The sequence below is a fragment of the Pimephales promelas genome, chromosome 12 (genome assembly GCF_988280905.1).
Source record: "Pimephales promelas chromosome 12, fPimPro1.hap1.1, whole genome shotgun sequence".
NCBI lineage: Eukaryota > Metazoa > Chordata > Actinopteri > Cypriniformes > Leuciscidae > Pimephales > Pimephales promelas.
In genome coordinates this window covers 5,582,719-5,596,138 of record NC_142780.1, presented here as the reverse complement: position 1 = coordinate 5,596,138, position 13,420 = coordinate 5,582,719, and the positions used below count along the sequence as shown (strand labels likewise).

At 37.9% G+C, this 13,420-nt stretch overlaps 1 protein-coding gene across 2 annotated transcripts in view; it reads left to right on the top strand.

Annotated features, from left to right (window-relative positions):
• cers2b (ceramide synthase 2b) overlaps positions 1-13,420 on the top strand; it is a 55,802-nt gene that overhangs the window by 23,873 nt on the left and 18,509 nt on the right. Inside the window, exon 2 of one of the 2 annotated variants that reach the window (XM_089117442.1) lies at positions 11,514-11,687. In XM_089117442.1, the coding sequence (XP_088973568.1) occupies positions 11,514-11,687 (174 nt within the window). Of the gene's footprint in view, positions 1-11,510; positions 11,688-13,420 lie in introns of both variants that reach the window. The other variant, XM_039681304.2, reaches the window with a different exon arrangement.

Sequence of the window (13,420 nt, the reverse complement as noted above, 5' to 3'; positions counted from 1 at the left end):
TCGTACTAGGGTAGTGAAGCAGTGAACTACGTCGTTGTACGGGAAATGCAGCCCAGGTCAGCTGAGTGAGTGAGTGGAGGCGGGGCTAACTTGAATATTCATAGAACCGCATACTAAATGAGTCAAGGCTGTAGAGTTACATTCAAGCTATTTTAAGGCATGAATCGTTTTGTTTTTTTTTCAGGGAAAAAACTTTTAATTATGCCATTTTGGTGATCAAAGATTAGTTTTAAGGGATACAATTATTGACTAGGGGAACTTTAAAATAAATTAACTTAAGATAAAACATTAGATAAAATAATCAAGTACTTTACATGTGCTATATATTTTAGATAACAAATTTACTTCTTTAAAGAACAACAAAAGATTACGAAAACATGAATTAAAATGTACTGTAAGGATGGGTTTCCTACAGTGGTTCAGGCTGCAGGACTGCCGAATGACTAAAGAAACATAACTTATCTGCAAAATAGTAGAAAATGTTACATTTTTCTTGTTTATTACCACCTCCTGCTACATATACCAATGACGGAAATAAGCGCAGTTACAATTCCAAAATATGTGGGAGAGTGTTGCTAGTATTGCAATAGGTAGCACATCAAAGTTATTACCGAATCAAAAGCTTTTGGGTTTAATGACAACTATGTTATGGTTACGCTTAAAATAGTTACAAAATAGATGAGATGATAAAAATGTATACCATTAATCATACCCAGCATAATGTTACCTGAGAGATGGGAAGGGGGAGAGAGAGAAAAAATAGAGTGAGAAAGTTTAGAGAGAAAGAGACAAAGAAAGAGTGACTCAAGAAAGGGACCCAGTGGAAAAGAAGAGACCAGAGATAAGAAGAGTCAACGAAAAAAAAGAGAAAGAGCAACAGTTGCAAAATTCTTTTATCCCCTCCTTGAGCATGTGACTGTAGCCCAACTTTGAGACATTCAAACGGACCAATCAGAGAATGACAACTTCCCCCACTGTACTAAAGGTGACCCCTGTTGAACCCACATTAGTGTGGCAGGGCTTGATCACTATCAGCACCTCTGTGTCTTGAGGAATTCCCAATGGCCCTTGGGGTAAGAAAGAAGGGGTTGAAAACTAAAGCAAACTATTTTTGATTATTTTTAACCCTACAGTACTTTAAAGTAAAACTTTTAATTTGAAATTATTTTTACAATGTACATAAGTGTATTAAACATGAAAGTGTACTCTCTTTAAAGATGCATTGCGCAACATTTCGTGTTGAATATACCTGTTTTTACATGCTTAAACAATTGCCTGATGGGCTGAATGAGCCCTTCTCTGATCACTGCGATTGCCTCTATAATCCTGTACAGTGAAATAAATAAGAGGGATATGAGACAGAGTGTGACATCATGCGCATTCACGCTTGCCTGGTTATGTCTGGTAGGGTTGTGTATTCGCCGCCATTCTTCGTATCAGCGAAGACAACTCGAGCGGAAACACTTACAAAAGTAGAAGTTGGATTCAAAGAGACCAGCTTGTAATTCATTCCAAACCCCAACACAAACTCCACGTAAGACAAAGAAAATAAAACTTTTGTCTAGTGCCACCAAAAGGGCCGAACTGGAGTCAGACAGGCGTCAGAATAAGACGAGAGTCAACATCGGGAAGGCTTTCAACAAATGGAGAGATCTCCGGTCTGCTCTAGGGCTCAAACGGGTCCTATACAAAGTAATAACTTATACTGTTCATGAACGTGTTTCCATAATAATACAATCATAAGTGGATACAGTAAGCACATAAAACAGTTCAACATGGAGATAGATGGAAACAAAAAACAAAGTTTTCAACTACCCCCGTTTCCCCCTCTCACACACATAAGTGTGTAATTTACTCAAATGTCTTTCCTTTCATATATTTAAAATGATTTGCAGATTTATAACTTTGTTACCTCTGAAGACATTATGACTGTAAAAAAGATTTGTGCGGCTGATGCTCCTTTAGTTATGAAGAACTTGTGCAAGCGTGTGCGTGTGGTCTATGAGCGTGCACACCTCTGGTTGCAGTTTCGCCTGTCGCCAGAGGGGGCATAGTTCTGCAAAAACTCAGAGACTTGCGTAATGCACCTTTAAGTACACTTAGGGCTTGACATAATTTTATTTTTTTTTCTCAACAGCCACTCTGGCTTGTGGTTTTCAAAAGTTACTAGCCACACATCATTTTCACTGGCCACAATTTTGACATCGATATCTGGGGAAAAACGGTTTGGGTTTATAAAAAAAAAACGGTTTATAAAAAAATTTTTTTTATATTATCTCATAATTTGGCAGCAGGTTTATAAGGCTGCTGTCACTTTAAGAGCTAATGCACGGATCCATTACACTGCTACGCGTGCGTTTTCTATCTCAACTCTTTATGTTCTCTTAAAACTGACTGTGTTTATGTGAATACTTGCCAAGACCAGCTTTTTGTGTGATTTGTGTATTATTTTGTGTGTTTGACTTTTTAAGCACAATAAGAAGAAAAAACGAAATCAATGTAGACTGGTAGACGGCTTTATGTGCACACACTTTGGGTGTGAGCAGAAAATCTGCGGGAATGAGTAAAATTATTCACAATAATACGCACAATCCCTTGTCAAAATTCAAACCCTGTAACATCAACAATATTCATCAGTAGCAAATGAAACGAGTGAGTGAGGGGAGGCGGGTTTGTGTGTCAAATCGCTGTTGGAGAGATCAGAGAGCGAGAAAGTGTAACTGGTATTGTGTATCTGGACTGCAGAAAATGAGAACTGAAAGATATTTTCAGTATTGATATGTACAACAGGGCTAAATACACATCTCTTTAAGTGGCCTTTAACTTATTTAATATATTATCTGTAAGGATAGTGTATTAAACAAAATAGCATTTAAGATTTGATGTGCACATTAAATACAATTAAGCACACTTATTTTTCACAAGGGCACTCTCTGCTACATACATTGCATTGATGTGAGGCACAGTAAATTGAATTACAGTGCTCTGTTCTTAAATAGGCTATATGACGAGAGAGATTGAATGTGTCAGGATTTTGAACAGTGTTGGCCATAAACAGCACCTAAACTTTAAAACAGAAGTGTGTTAAAATGTCACTGACCCAACTTCTGTTTTGTAAAACTGTCATCTGTTAAATGTAAATGTAAATCATGGGATTTAAAGGAACAGTTCACCCAAGTGAAAATTATGTACATTTATTACCTCTAATATCATTCCAAACTTATGTTGTTATTTTTTTGTTTTGGAAATTTTGAAGAACCTATGAACTCGCAAAGTTCATTGTGACTTATGAACCTACAATCTCCAAAAAGCACCATAGACGTATTTGGAGTAGCCAAAGTAGTTTTATGTGAAGAACAAAAAGAAATTTAAGTTGTGACTGTTCTCTCAAATTAAGCTCTCAAATTAAACATGGCTGTTTAGGCTGTTTTCATCTGGCATTAAAGGGATAGTTCACCCAAAAATGAGGTGAATCTTAGGCCATGTCCACACTAATACGTTTTCGTTTCAAAACGTATGTTTTTCTCTCCATTTTGGCCTTCCGTCCACACTGAGACGGCGTTTTAAGTCAACAAAAACGTATCGTTTGGAAAACGCTCTCCAAAGTGGATAGTGTTGTAGTGTGGACAGTGAAACCGGAAGTATTTCAAAACGATGATGTAAGTTTAGTCATGTGATCCATGTAGTACCAATAGATATTCATGTTTATCGGTATTGTGTCTGTTATGTTATTCATTTTTACACTGTTGCTAAAACATGTTACTTTCTATGTTACTTAATATGTGCTATTCTTCATAGCACAGTACTGCAAAGATGACAGATAATGTACTTACATTTGCTGTCCTGCGGCAAAACAGACCTGCTGTCCTTGCATTTTAGACCAAACATATGGTGACTGAATGCGACCTGGACGCATCAGTGATGGTGAGATATTTTGCTAAATAATATTATCCTGTTATTGTGCGATAACATTATTATTTATTTTCCCGTCTGTATCATCTCAGTGAGCTTTTGTGAAGTTTCACGCATGCGCAGTAAAGTGAATTTAGAAGTTTCTCATCCACACTGAAACGTCGGAAAATGCCTGAAAACGCTAGTGTGGACGGGGAGCGTTTTTAAACGAAAACCCCGATTTCAAATCTATCCGGATTAATGTGGACGTAGCCTTAAAGAAACCTTAAAAAATTAAGTCATTAATTACTCACCCCCATGCTGTACCAACCTTCGTTTATCTTCGGAACACAAATGAAGATATTTTTGATAAAATTTGAGAGCTGGATCACTACCACATAGGCACCCTAAGGTATATAACTAACAGACAAGAACGGTTTGACCTAAAAATATCAAAATTGGATGCCCTTGAGGTAAGCTAAAACATATCAAAAATTAATTTCAAAGTAAACTATCCCTTTAAATACCAGGAGTAAACAGAGCCTCAGACATGCTTCAGGCGGACTTTTTTGTGTCTGTTCTAGCCGTTTGACCAAACATTTGGAAACTCATTAACAATTCAAAACTTATGAATAAAATTAGGTTTAATCCCATCACGTTTGTCTGAATTCTGTGAATTCATTCCTCATCTCCTGAGTGGTGTCGGGGATATTTTTCTGTGATGGATTGTGTGAGTGGAGAATAACAATGAAGGCCACGTTGAGCTTGCCCTCTCAGAGGGGTCAGCGAGAGGAAACACTCTCAGTCAAACACACATCAGTGTCTCTGCGCGCTTCACTAGCTGTACGGCACATGGAGCTCTAGTATACTATAGAATGATCAGTCACATGTCGTTTACTGCTCTGGTGATTGATAATGTCCATCAAAAATAGATAATGCTTAACCTCCTTGATTGATTCCATTGGTTGTTGATTGGTTTTTGGAATGTGGGTGTGGCACTCAAAAACGAATAAGAGCTTGCGGTCGAATGTAAGGAAGACTAAAAGAAAATACTTGAGTGGGTATAACAATCACACTTAATCGTTATCCACCGGTTTCACAGACAAAGCTTAAAGGGATACTCCACTTTTTTTGGAAATAAGCTCATTTCACAACTCCCCCAGAGTTAAACAGTTGGGTTTTACCGTTTTCGAATCCATTCAGCCGATTTTTTTTTTTTTATATTTAGAAGAATATCAGTAACCCATTGACGTCCATAGTATATATTTAAATGGAAGTCAATGGTTCCAGAAACTGTCTGGTTACTGATATTCTTCTAAATATTACAAAAAGAAAATCGGCTGAATGGATTCGAAAACGGTAAAACCCAACTGTTTAACTCTGGGGGAGTTGTAAAAGGAGCTTATTTCCAAAAAAAAGTGGAGTATCCCTTTAAGTCTAGTCCCAGACCAAAATGCATGTTTGAGCTGTTTTAACTGAAAGCATCTTGCACTGGCATATCTTAAAATATGTTTTTTTCTAAGGGACTTTTATAAAAGCGATTGAAATATCCTAACTGTACTGATGCCTGTTCCTGAAACCGGGCTTGTACGGCATTTCAGAATGTTTGTAAACTATAGGCACCACGATACTTCCAGGTGGCAGAACGCGAGCGGCTTCTACTAACTAACTGAAGAGATCCAGCCGGCTACTGTAACAGTTGCATAGTTAAACACACTGATGTTGATCAAAGTTGAATCGATGATGAAAACGTCTTGTGTTTGGGGTTGCGCTGCCAAATTTACAGCAAAAGGTGTTGGGGTGTGGGTTGGTTGAGGAGGTTATAGCGATCATTCGAGACTAACATTAGTAAACTTGTCTCTTTTGAAGATCAGACTCATTGCCAGTCACTGCCTGAAGTAAAAGAGGGCTGCCCACTCTCACGCATTGACCATGAGACTCACGAAATTGTCACTTTTCACACGCTCTCACGCCACACGTCCATTTTCTCACGCAACTTACCGAAATGTATATTCCTCGTATATAATATCGACCAATCAGTGTTTTTCAACCGCGCAAACAGGTTAATATAACAGCTGGAGAACAATTGTCACATAACATTTGCCTCAGGAAAGCCATTTAATGACCATGATAGGCTATATAGCACGTTATTTTGGCAAGAAAAATTAGCTAGAGAGTATTTTACTAATTATGTGTAGGCCTACTATATTACATATTTAATATATTTTTTACCTATATCATTAAAAACAGTTGTTATTATGATAAAAAAAACCTAATATTTAATAAAAAAAATATTACATTTTTACATTTGACGGTGGGTCTCCCTTCCAAGCAATTTACCAACATTGCCACAGGAGCACTTCGGCTTTTGCCACACGGAAGAACGTCTATTACTGTTGTGACGTCATGGTGAATTGTCGTATATGTAATTAAATGATATTTCGATAGATACAATACTAGATACAATCGATAGTTAGTTGATGGATAGTTGATAGATAGTTGATAGATACAATACCTAAATCTTCTTTGAAATATGCTACTGCCAAATGTACTGACAAACATTTGTGCTAAACTTAAAGGGTTAGTTCACCCAAAAATGAAAATTAAGTCATTAATTACTCACCCCCATGCTGTACCAACCCCGTAAGACCTTCGTTCGTCTTCGGAACACAAATGAAGATATTTTTGATTAAATTTGAGAGCTGTATAACTACCACATTGGCTGCCTAAGGGACTGCCTCTTGACGGCCCAGAAAGTCAATGAAGAAAATGTTTAAATATCCCAAGTGACTACCGTGGCTCAACTATGTTTATCAAGTTTATCAATACTATGTTTCTTTTCTTCCTTGTAGGCCAGAAACGAGATTTCCTTAGATTTCCACGACGCATGCGCGAGAATTGCTATCTGCTTACACTACTTCAGATCGCAATTCTCGCGCATGCGTCGTGGAAATCTAAGGAAGTCTCGTTCTGGCCTACAAGGAAGAAAAGAAATAGTCGAATAAACTCGTTATTTTTGTTTGTTTTTTCGCACAAAAAGTATTCGCGTCGCTTGATAAACATAGTTGAGCCACGGTAGTCACTTGGGATATTTAAACATTTTCTTCATTGACTTTCTGGGCCGTCAAGAGGCAGTCCCTTAGGCAGCCAATGTGGTAGTTATACAGCTCTCAAATTTAATCAAAAATATCTTCATTTGTGTTCCGAAGACGAACGAAGGTCTTACGGGGTTGGTACAGCATGGGGGTGAGTAATTAATGACTTTATTTTCATTTTTGGGTGAACTAACCCTTTAAAAGGACACTTACAAAACAACGTTACGTAACTATTACTAGCTAATTCCGCTTCACTCTCGGCTTATTTAACAGCAGCAAAACTGGACATAGTCACAAATTTTGTAATGCTTATTTGAGTTAAGAGAACTGATGGGGATGTTCTTTTAATTGTTATTCAAGCAATGTATATCTCGTGACCAACTCAACGAGTGTTGCCAACAGGGACGGTGTAGAGTGCCCTCTGGTGGACAAACTATACAATTCAACACTCATGACATGGTTGAAGCGTATTTTGTCCATTTTTATTTTATTTTTGAAATATTCATTTATCGGCCATTATAACTGCCGATACCGATAGTTTGGAAAAATCCTAATATCGGCCGATAATATCGGCCTGCCGATATATCGGTCTTGCTCTAGCGAGGACTTCAACATTTCACACTCTGAATCAACATGCACCAATGCTACAATTTTCTATATCATAATAATTTTTGTTAACAAACAAGTATTCATTACGCTACTTCTCCCTTAAATTATTACATTGTTTAAATTAGGAAAGAGTGAACTGTGATTTGTAAATGTACATTTCTGAAATAAATAACCTAGACAGGTACTTCTGAATACAGATCACTCTTAATTGTAATGTGGGACTCATGCATTTTCTGTAAAGCTACTTTGAAATGATGTGTGTATTGTGAAAAGCGCTATACACATAAATGTGAATTGAATTGAATACAAGGAAGAAACCAGGCTGCTATAATTAGCATGTCTGAGGAAGAACTATTTCATGCGATTGCCATGAGTTTTCATCAAGTACTGAGATATTTCCTCATTCGGACTACAAATGCACATTTCCCAATCATTTCTTTGCTGTTGACTGTGTAATCCTTCCCATAAACTGCTGCACTATTATAATCACGTATGTGTGAGATAGGTTGTTTTTTGAATGCGTTGGTCCAGTAGTGTTTTCCTGCCTGGGTGGTCTGTTAATATGACACTTCAAACCTGTAAAGTTTTGTGTTTTCAGAAACAAATCCTCCCATGCTGCGTCTTTTACAATCTTCAGTCAGTTGCATCAGTGACCACATCCTTCCAGTCTGTGTCCTCTATCTTAGTTCTCTGTGTTGTAAAGCCTTTGAGTGCAGATGTAGGCTTAGCCATGGCACATGTAAAACATTAAATGTACAGTCACTATGTAGTTTCACAGTTTTAGTTTTTAATTTGCTTTCATTTAAAACGCCTCAAACATATATTTTAGTCTGAGACCCAAGCCTTGTCTGTGAAACCGGGGTATGGGGGTTAACCTAATAGACTGTAGCCGTTTGATGTGAGGATTGATCATGTCTGGAGCACAAACGCTGCAGGATGACGCACACACTGAACTTTAAAACTTTCTATTTGAGCTTTTTAACCCTTAATATGACTAATAGTTAGAATTGTGTTTATTCAGAAGCACAGATGGATTTTAAATGTAACTTGCTGCATGCTTATTGTAAAAAAGACGTGAATTTGGTCAGCACAATTGATTGGAAAAAAACAGTGTGAGTGATAAATAGTTTCCCCCCTTTGGTCATGTATTCGGCAAACGCTAGTAATAGGGTGGCCATACGTCCGGATTTTGGCCGGACAGTCCAGATTTTAAGCTCTGTGTCCGGCGCAGCCTCAAGCCGGACACTCATTTGTCCTCCTTTTTGGAGTTGATCTGAATCGGCAAAAAAAAAAAAAAAAAAAAAAAACGCTCTATTGAGACGCAGCAGCAGCATAGCGTCTAATGCCGTAGATCTCTAGTCAAACACATGATTCCAGGGTTGCCAACTCTCACGCATTGAGCGTGAGTTTCACGCAAAATTGAGCCAATTCTCACGCCACACCCCCGATTTCTCACGCTGAAGTGTGAATCCGGCCAGTCAAATCCCTGAATTCTACATGTTTAATAAATGAAGAGCTCTTTTCCAAAACGCTATAAATCCATTTCAATAGTTTTCAGGAAAACTACATTTTTTACCTAGACCCACACATTTTGTGAATAATCAAATTATCCTGTTGAAATGTTTTATTGGTTCAGTCTGAACATTTTGAACAATGATTATTAAATCAAACAACAATATTGTTAATGATAAATTAAAAGTTAATTTTATTTATTTTTTCAAAACGCTATACATCCATCCATTTTTTTGTATCATTTTTAGTAAAGTCATTTTTAGTAAAGTGTCAAACCTCAAACAAATAGTAGGCTACCAATTTCAACATATGCATGAAAAAACTAATTATTAAAAATGATCAATAATGATAACGATATTCAAAAAAGGGATGGGCACCCCTCCAGCACATGCACACACACATAGGCTACATACATAGCATGTGAGCAAAGCGGAGCGGCGAGACGCTTAAATATAAGTAAAAAAAAAAAACATAAAATAAACATAGGCTACGTTTCACATTTGTGTTTACTAATATTACGTTACTTATTTTTATTATTTCATCTATGTTGAGTAGGCTATAAAAAGGGAACCGCATGAGATGAGTAAGATATCCGACCAATATCGGAAAATATTTGGAGTGGGTCAGACATGATTTCGACCACTTATTAAGTTTTGTTTTGTAGAAAGCTTGTAAATTTCGTTTGATATAAATTATATCTTTATTTTAATAAATGTTTCATCAACAAATTGACTGGATTAAAACAGCAAATATCAGACAATATAATTAGGACACAGAGGCGCGCAGGTGAACCGGAGAGCGCGTCTAATATATTATGAACCGAAACACTGCGATGCTTGCCTCACAGACCTGAGAACTAGGCTACAGAAATCTTTAAATGTCTACTTTTAAACAAAACAATTAAAAACGAAAATAAATTGGCAACTCTCTGCGTATGTAGGCTAATTCGAAGTATCTCTCTATAGGCTTATGCGCGTTCACTGCGAAGATGGCGAGTAGCATCATCAACTTTATCTTTGCTGCTGACACTGACAGAAAACACTAGTTTATTAATAAACAATTCCAATGTTTCATGCATAATCATTACTTTTGCCGGTTCTTTGTGGCAAGCTTTATGCATGCATTGAGATGCGGAATAGGCAATTAAAAAACGCCTAAATAAAAAAACATATGGTTTCCATTTAATTAAATCAATATATGTGATTAGCCTACTGATTAGACAAATGGCTTAAATGATCTACTACTATAGTCGACTAGAAAACTAGGACTCATTTTGAGGAATGAATGAACATAATAAACCTCTGTTCAGAGTGCCGCCGTGCTGGATTGCGTGGAACGCTCATCGAATTTGAGGACTTATCGCGTTTAGGCTAAAAACAGGGCTGGCGCTTATCGCGGTTTGGAAAGAAACTGTATCTTGCAGTACATTTTAAACAAGGAAATATAGCGATTTGGCATGAAACGTTGATGGGTCAGTGAAAGGGTTCTGTCCACAGCAGAATGACACGACAAACTCATTTTTTTTTAAAAATGGCGTTTATCGCGTTTTGGAAAAGAGCTCTTCAAATGTTCCAACTGCTTACACAAGGAAACAGTATGGGAAAGCGCACCCAGGTAAAAATAAGAATTTGACAAATTCTACAAACAATCTTAGTTTGCCAACAGTTAATAATATATATATATATATATATATAATAGAATTATAGATGCAGCACGCGCACGACGGCAGAGAGGTAATATATGCAGCACGCGCACGACGCAAACCCCCAAACGTTGATTTTATGAATGGGAATATTAATATTATATGAAATATGAATATGTATTGGGTTTAAAACCTCGGGTGTATCTGGGCGGATCACACAAATCACATCACATCTGCCTCAAGACTCCTGCCCTGTAATGTCATACAGCACACATGCTCTTCCTATTTAAAATGACAAAAATAACCATTCAAACTCAATATTTAGGTTATCTAGATCAACTGTGGTCTGTTATGAGGTTGTAACTTAACCAGTCACTCCACCCACTTGAGGCCTGCGATCTGTCATGATCTGTGGAAGTCGAGTGTAAATCCATCAGTATAGTAGTTGTCTAGGAGGCAAAAATATCTGTGAGCAGCTGAATGGTTAAAAGATGTTTTAAAACAGCTTTGTATGAATTTATGTCATATGTCACTGTTTAACATGTACCCGTATCAGATTTTATAACACAGTTGTGTTTGCTAAGGCGACACTGATATTTATCCTCATACTGAGGGTTAGAGGTTTAGAGCAAACAACGTTTAATGTGTCTGTCGTCCCCACTTTTTCCGAGACTGTTTTGAATGAATAATTGGATGGATGGACAGACAGACAGACAGACGTATAGATAGACTCATCATCATCTTTGTGTCTTTCTTTACAGCAGTATGTTGCAGTGGATGAGTGAAATGTTCTGGCAGGAGCGTCTGTGGTTCCCAGAGGGTTTGGGATGGGCTGACCTGGAGGACCGGGATGGGCGGGTCTATGCGAAGGCACGGGATTTGTGGGTGGCATTGCCAATCGCCGCCCTGTTTATGGCTATTCGACCGGTCTATGAGAGGTGGGTTCAAAGCTACATCACTACACTCACTCATTTCATTTCTGTTAAATGGCCCTTTTCCACTGCTGGTACGGCTCAGTACGATTCGGCTTGACGCGGCACGACTCGGTTTGCTTTAGCTCGGTTGCTTTTCCGCTGCAGTTAGTACCGCTTTAAAGTGCGTGGGATTATAGACTGATCGATAACAGCGTTGGATGTTATTGGCTATTTAAATCTAGCGGGTTTGGTTTCTCTTGTTGATGTCTATTGGTCGCAAATACAATGACGATGGTAGTGACGATTCTGTCTGACCAATCAGTCATCTGCAGTGTTTCACGTAACACACGCTTTGAACCTCAACAGACCAGGTACCATTTAAAGCGAGCCGAAGCGAGCCGTACCGCACCATGCAGTGGAAAAGCGCCAAAATTGTATACCCTCTACGTCTGAGAGTTTTTCCGTTTTTCCTCTTTGTCTGATATTTGATAAGCTTCGTCTCTTTCTCTTTCGGCCTCTGTCTGGCATGCTTATGAATAGGTTTTAAGTTCTATTTCTGTCGACATGGTTTTTCTTTTATGTCTTCTCTCCCTGAGTCACTCCCTTCGTTTTACTCTCCCACCCCTCTTTCTCTCTCTCTCTCTCTCTCTCTTATCAAGCTGTCTTTGCTGTCATCTTGTTTTCTTTCTCTTTTTTTACTGTGAGTATCAAAGATAAGGAATTAGAGGCTGAATTAGAATTAATGCACTAAAATTCACAGAAATATATCATCTGTGAAGCAGCTCTCTAAAATTCTAGCTAATAATCAAATAAGGGTTCACATTTATCAATTCATTTCAAAAGAGCAATGTCATTTCAAATACACAGTCCAAAAAACAAGACAGTAAATATGGATAGTAAAATGATCTATACGCAGATACTACTCTACCATTTAAAGTTTTAGAGTGGGTACGATTTTTTTAGTTTGTTTTGAAAGATGCTCACCATGACTGCTTTTATTTGAAGAAAATACAGCAAAAAAAGGAATATTGTAAAAAAAATTATTACAATTTAAATGTTCAAAATGGTTGTGGAGGAAGTTTTGGAGGAGACACACACTCAAAGTATGTTTTAGGGCTGGATAACCATCTGTATGTCTTTCTATTGCCGGGAAATGATAGCACATCAGTAGCCCAGTACATCAATTATGTTCTCTGGTGGGATGGTTCGGATTTTGTTGTGGAGGAAATGGACGAGGAACGTGCTTAAGCCTATCCAGCCCCTTTTCCGATTGCATTTGTCTATTCCAGTCCTCCCCTGGCCATAACCTAAACCCTCCACGGACCTAGAGCCCACTAAGGACCCCGCCACTTTTCACCGCCACAAAACATATTCCCTTTTCTTTTCCACTTCTATGTAATGAAAGTTTATCAAAATTGTCGTTTCTTCTTTTTCTCACAAAGGCGAACGCTGGCTGGCCGCCCTACGGTCCCTTTCTCTGTGTCAGACTTTGTTTGTTGTCGTTTATGCTAACTCACCGCAGCTGCATCTTCTAAATAATGCTGTGAGCAGAGCTTGAGGAAGCGCGTCTGCGCTATGCAACTTGATGCCGCCCTTGAAGTGAGACACAGGAAACAGAAATACTGCAAAATAGTAATAATAGCGCGACTAAAAACAACGTTATAAATAACCTAATAACTTTATAACATTTCGTCTCGTCTCGTTTTGGTCAACAAAAATAAAGAGACATTTTAGCATAGTTTTTATTTTGTAAACCA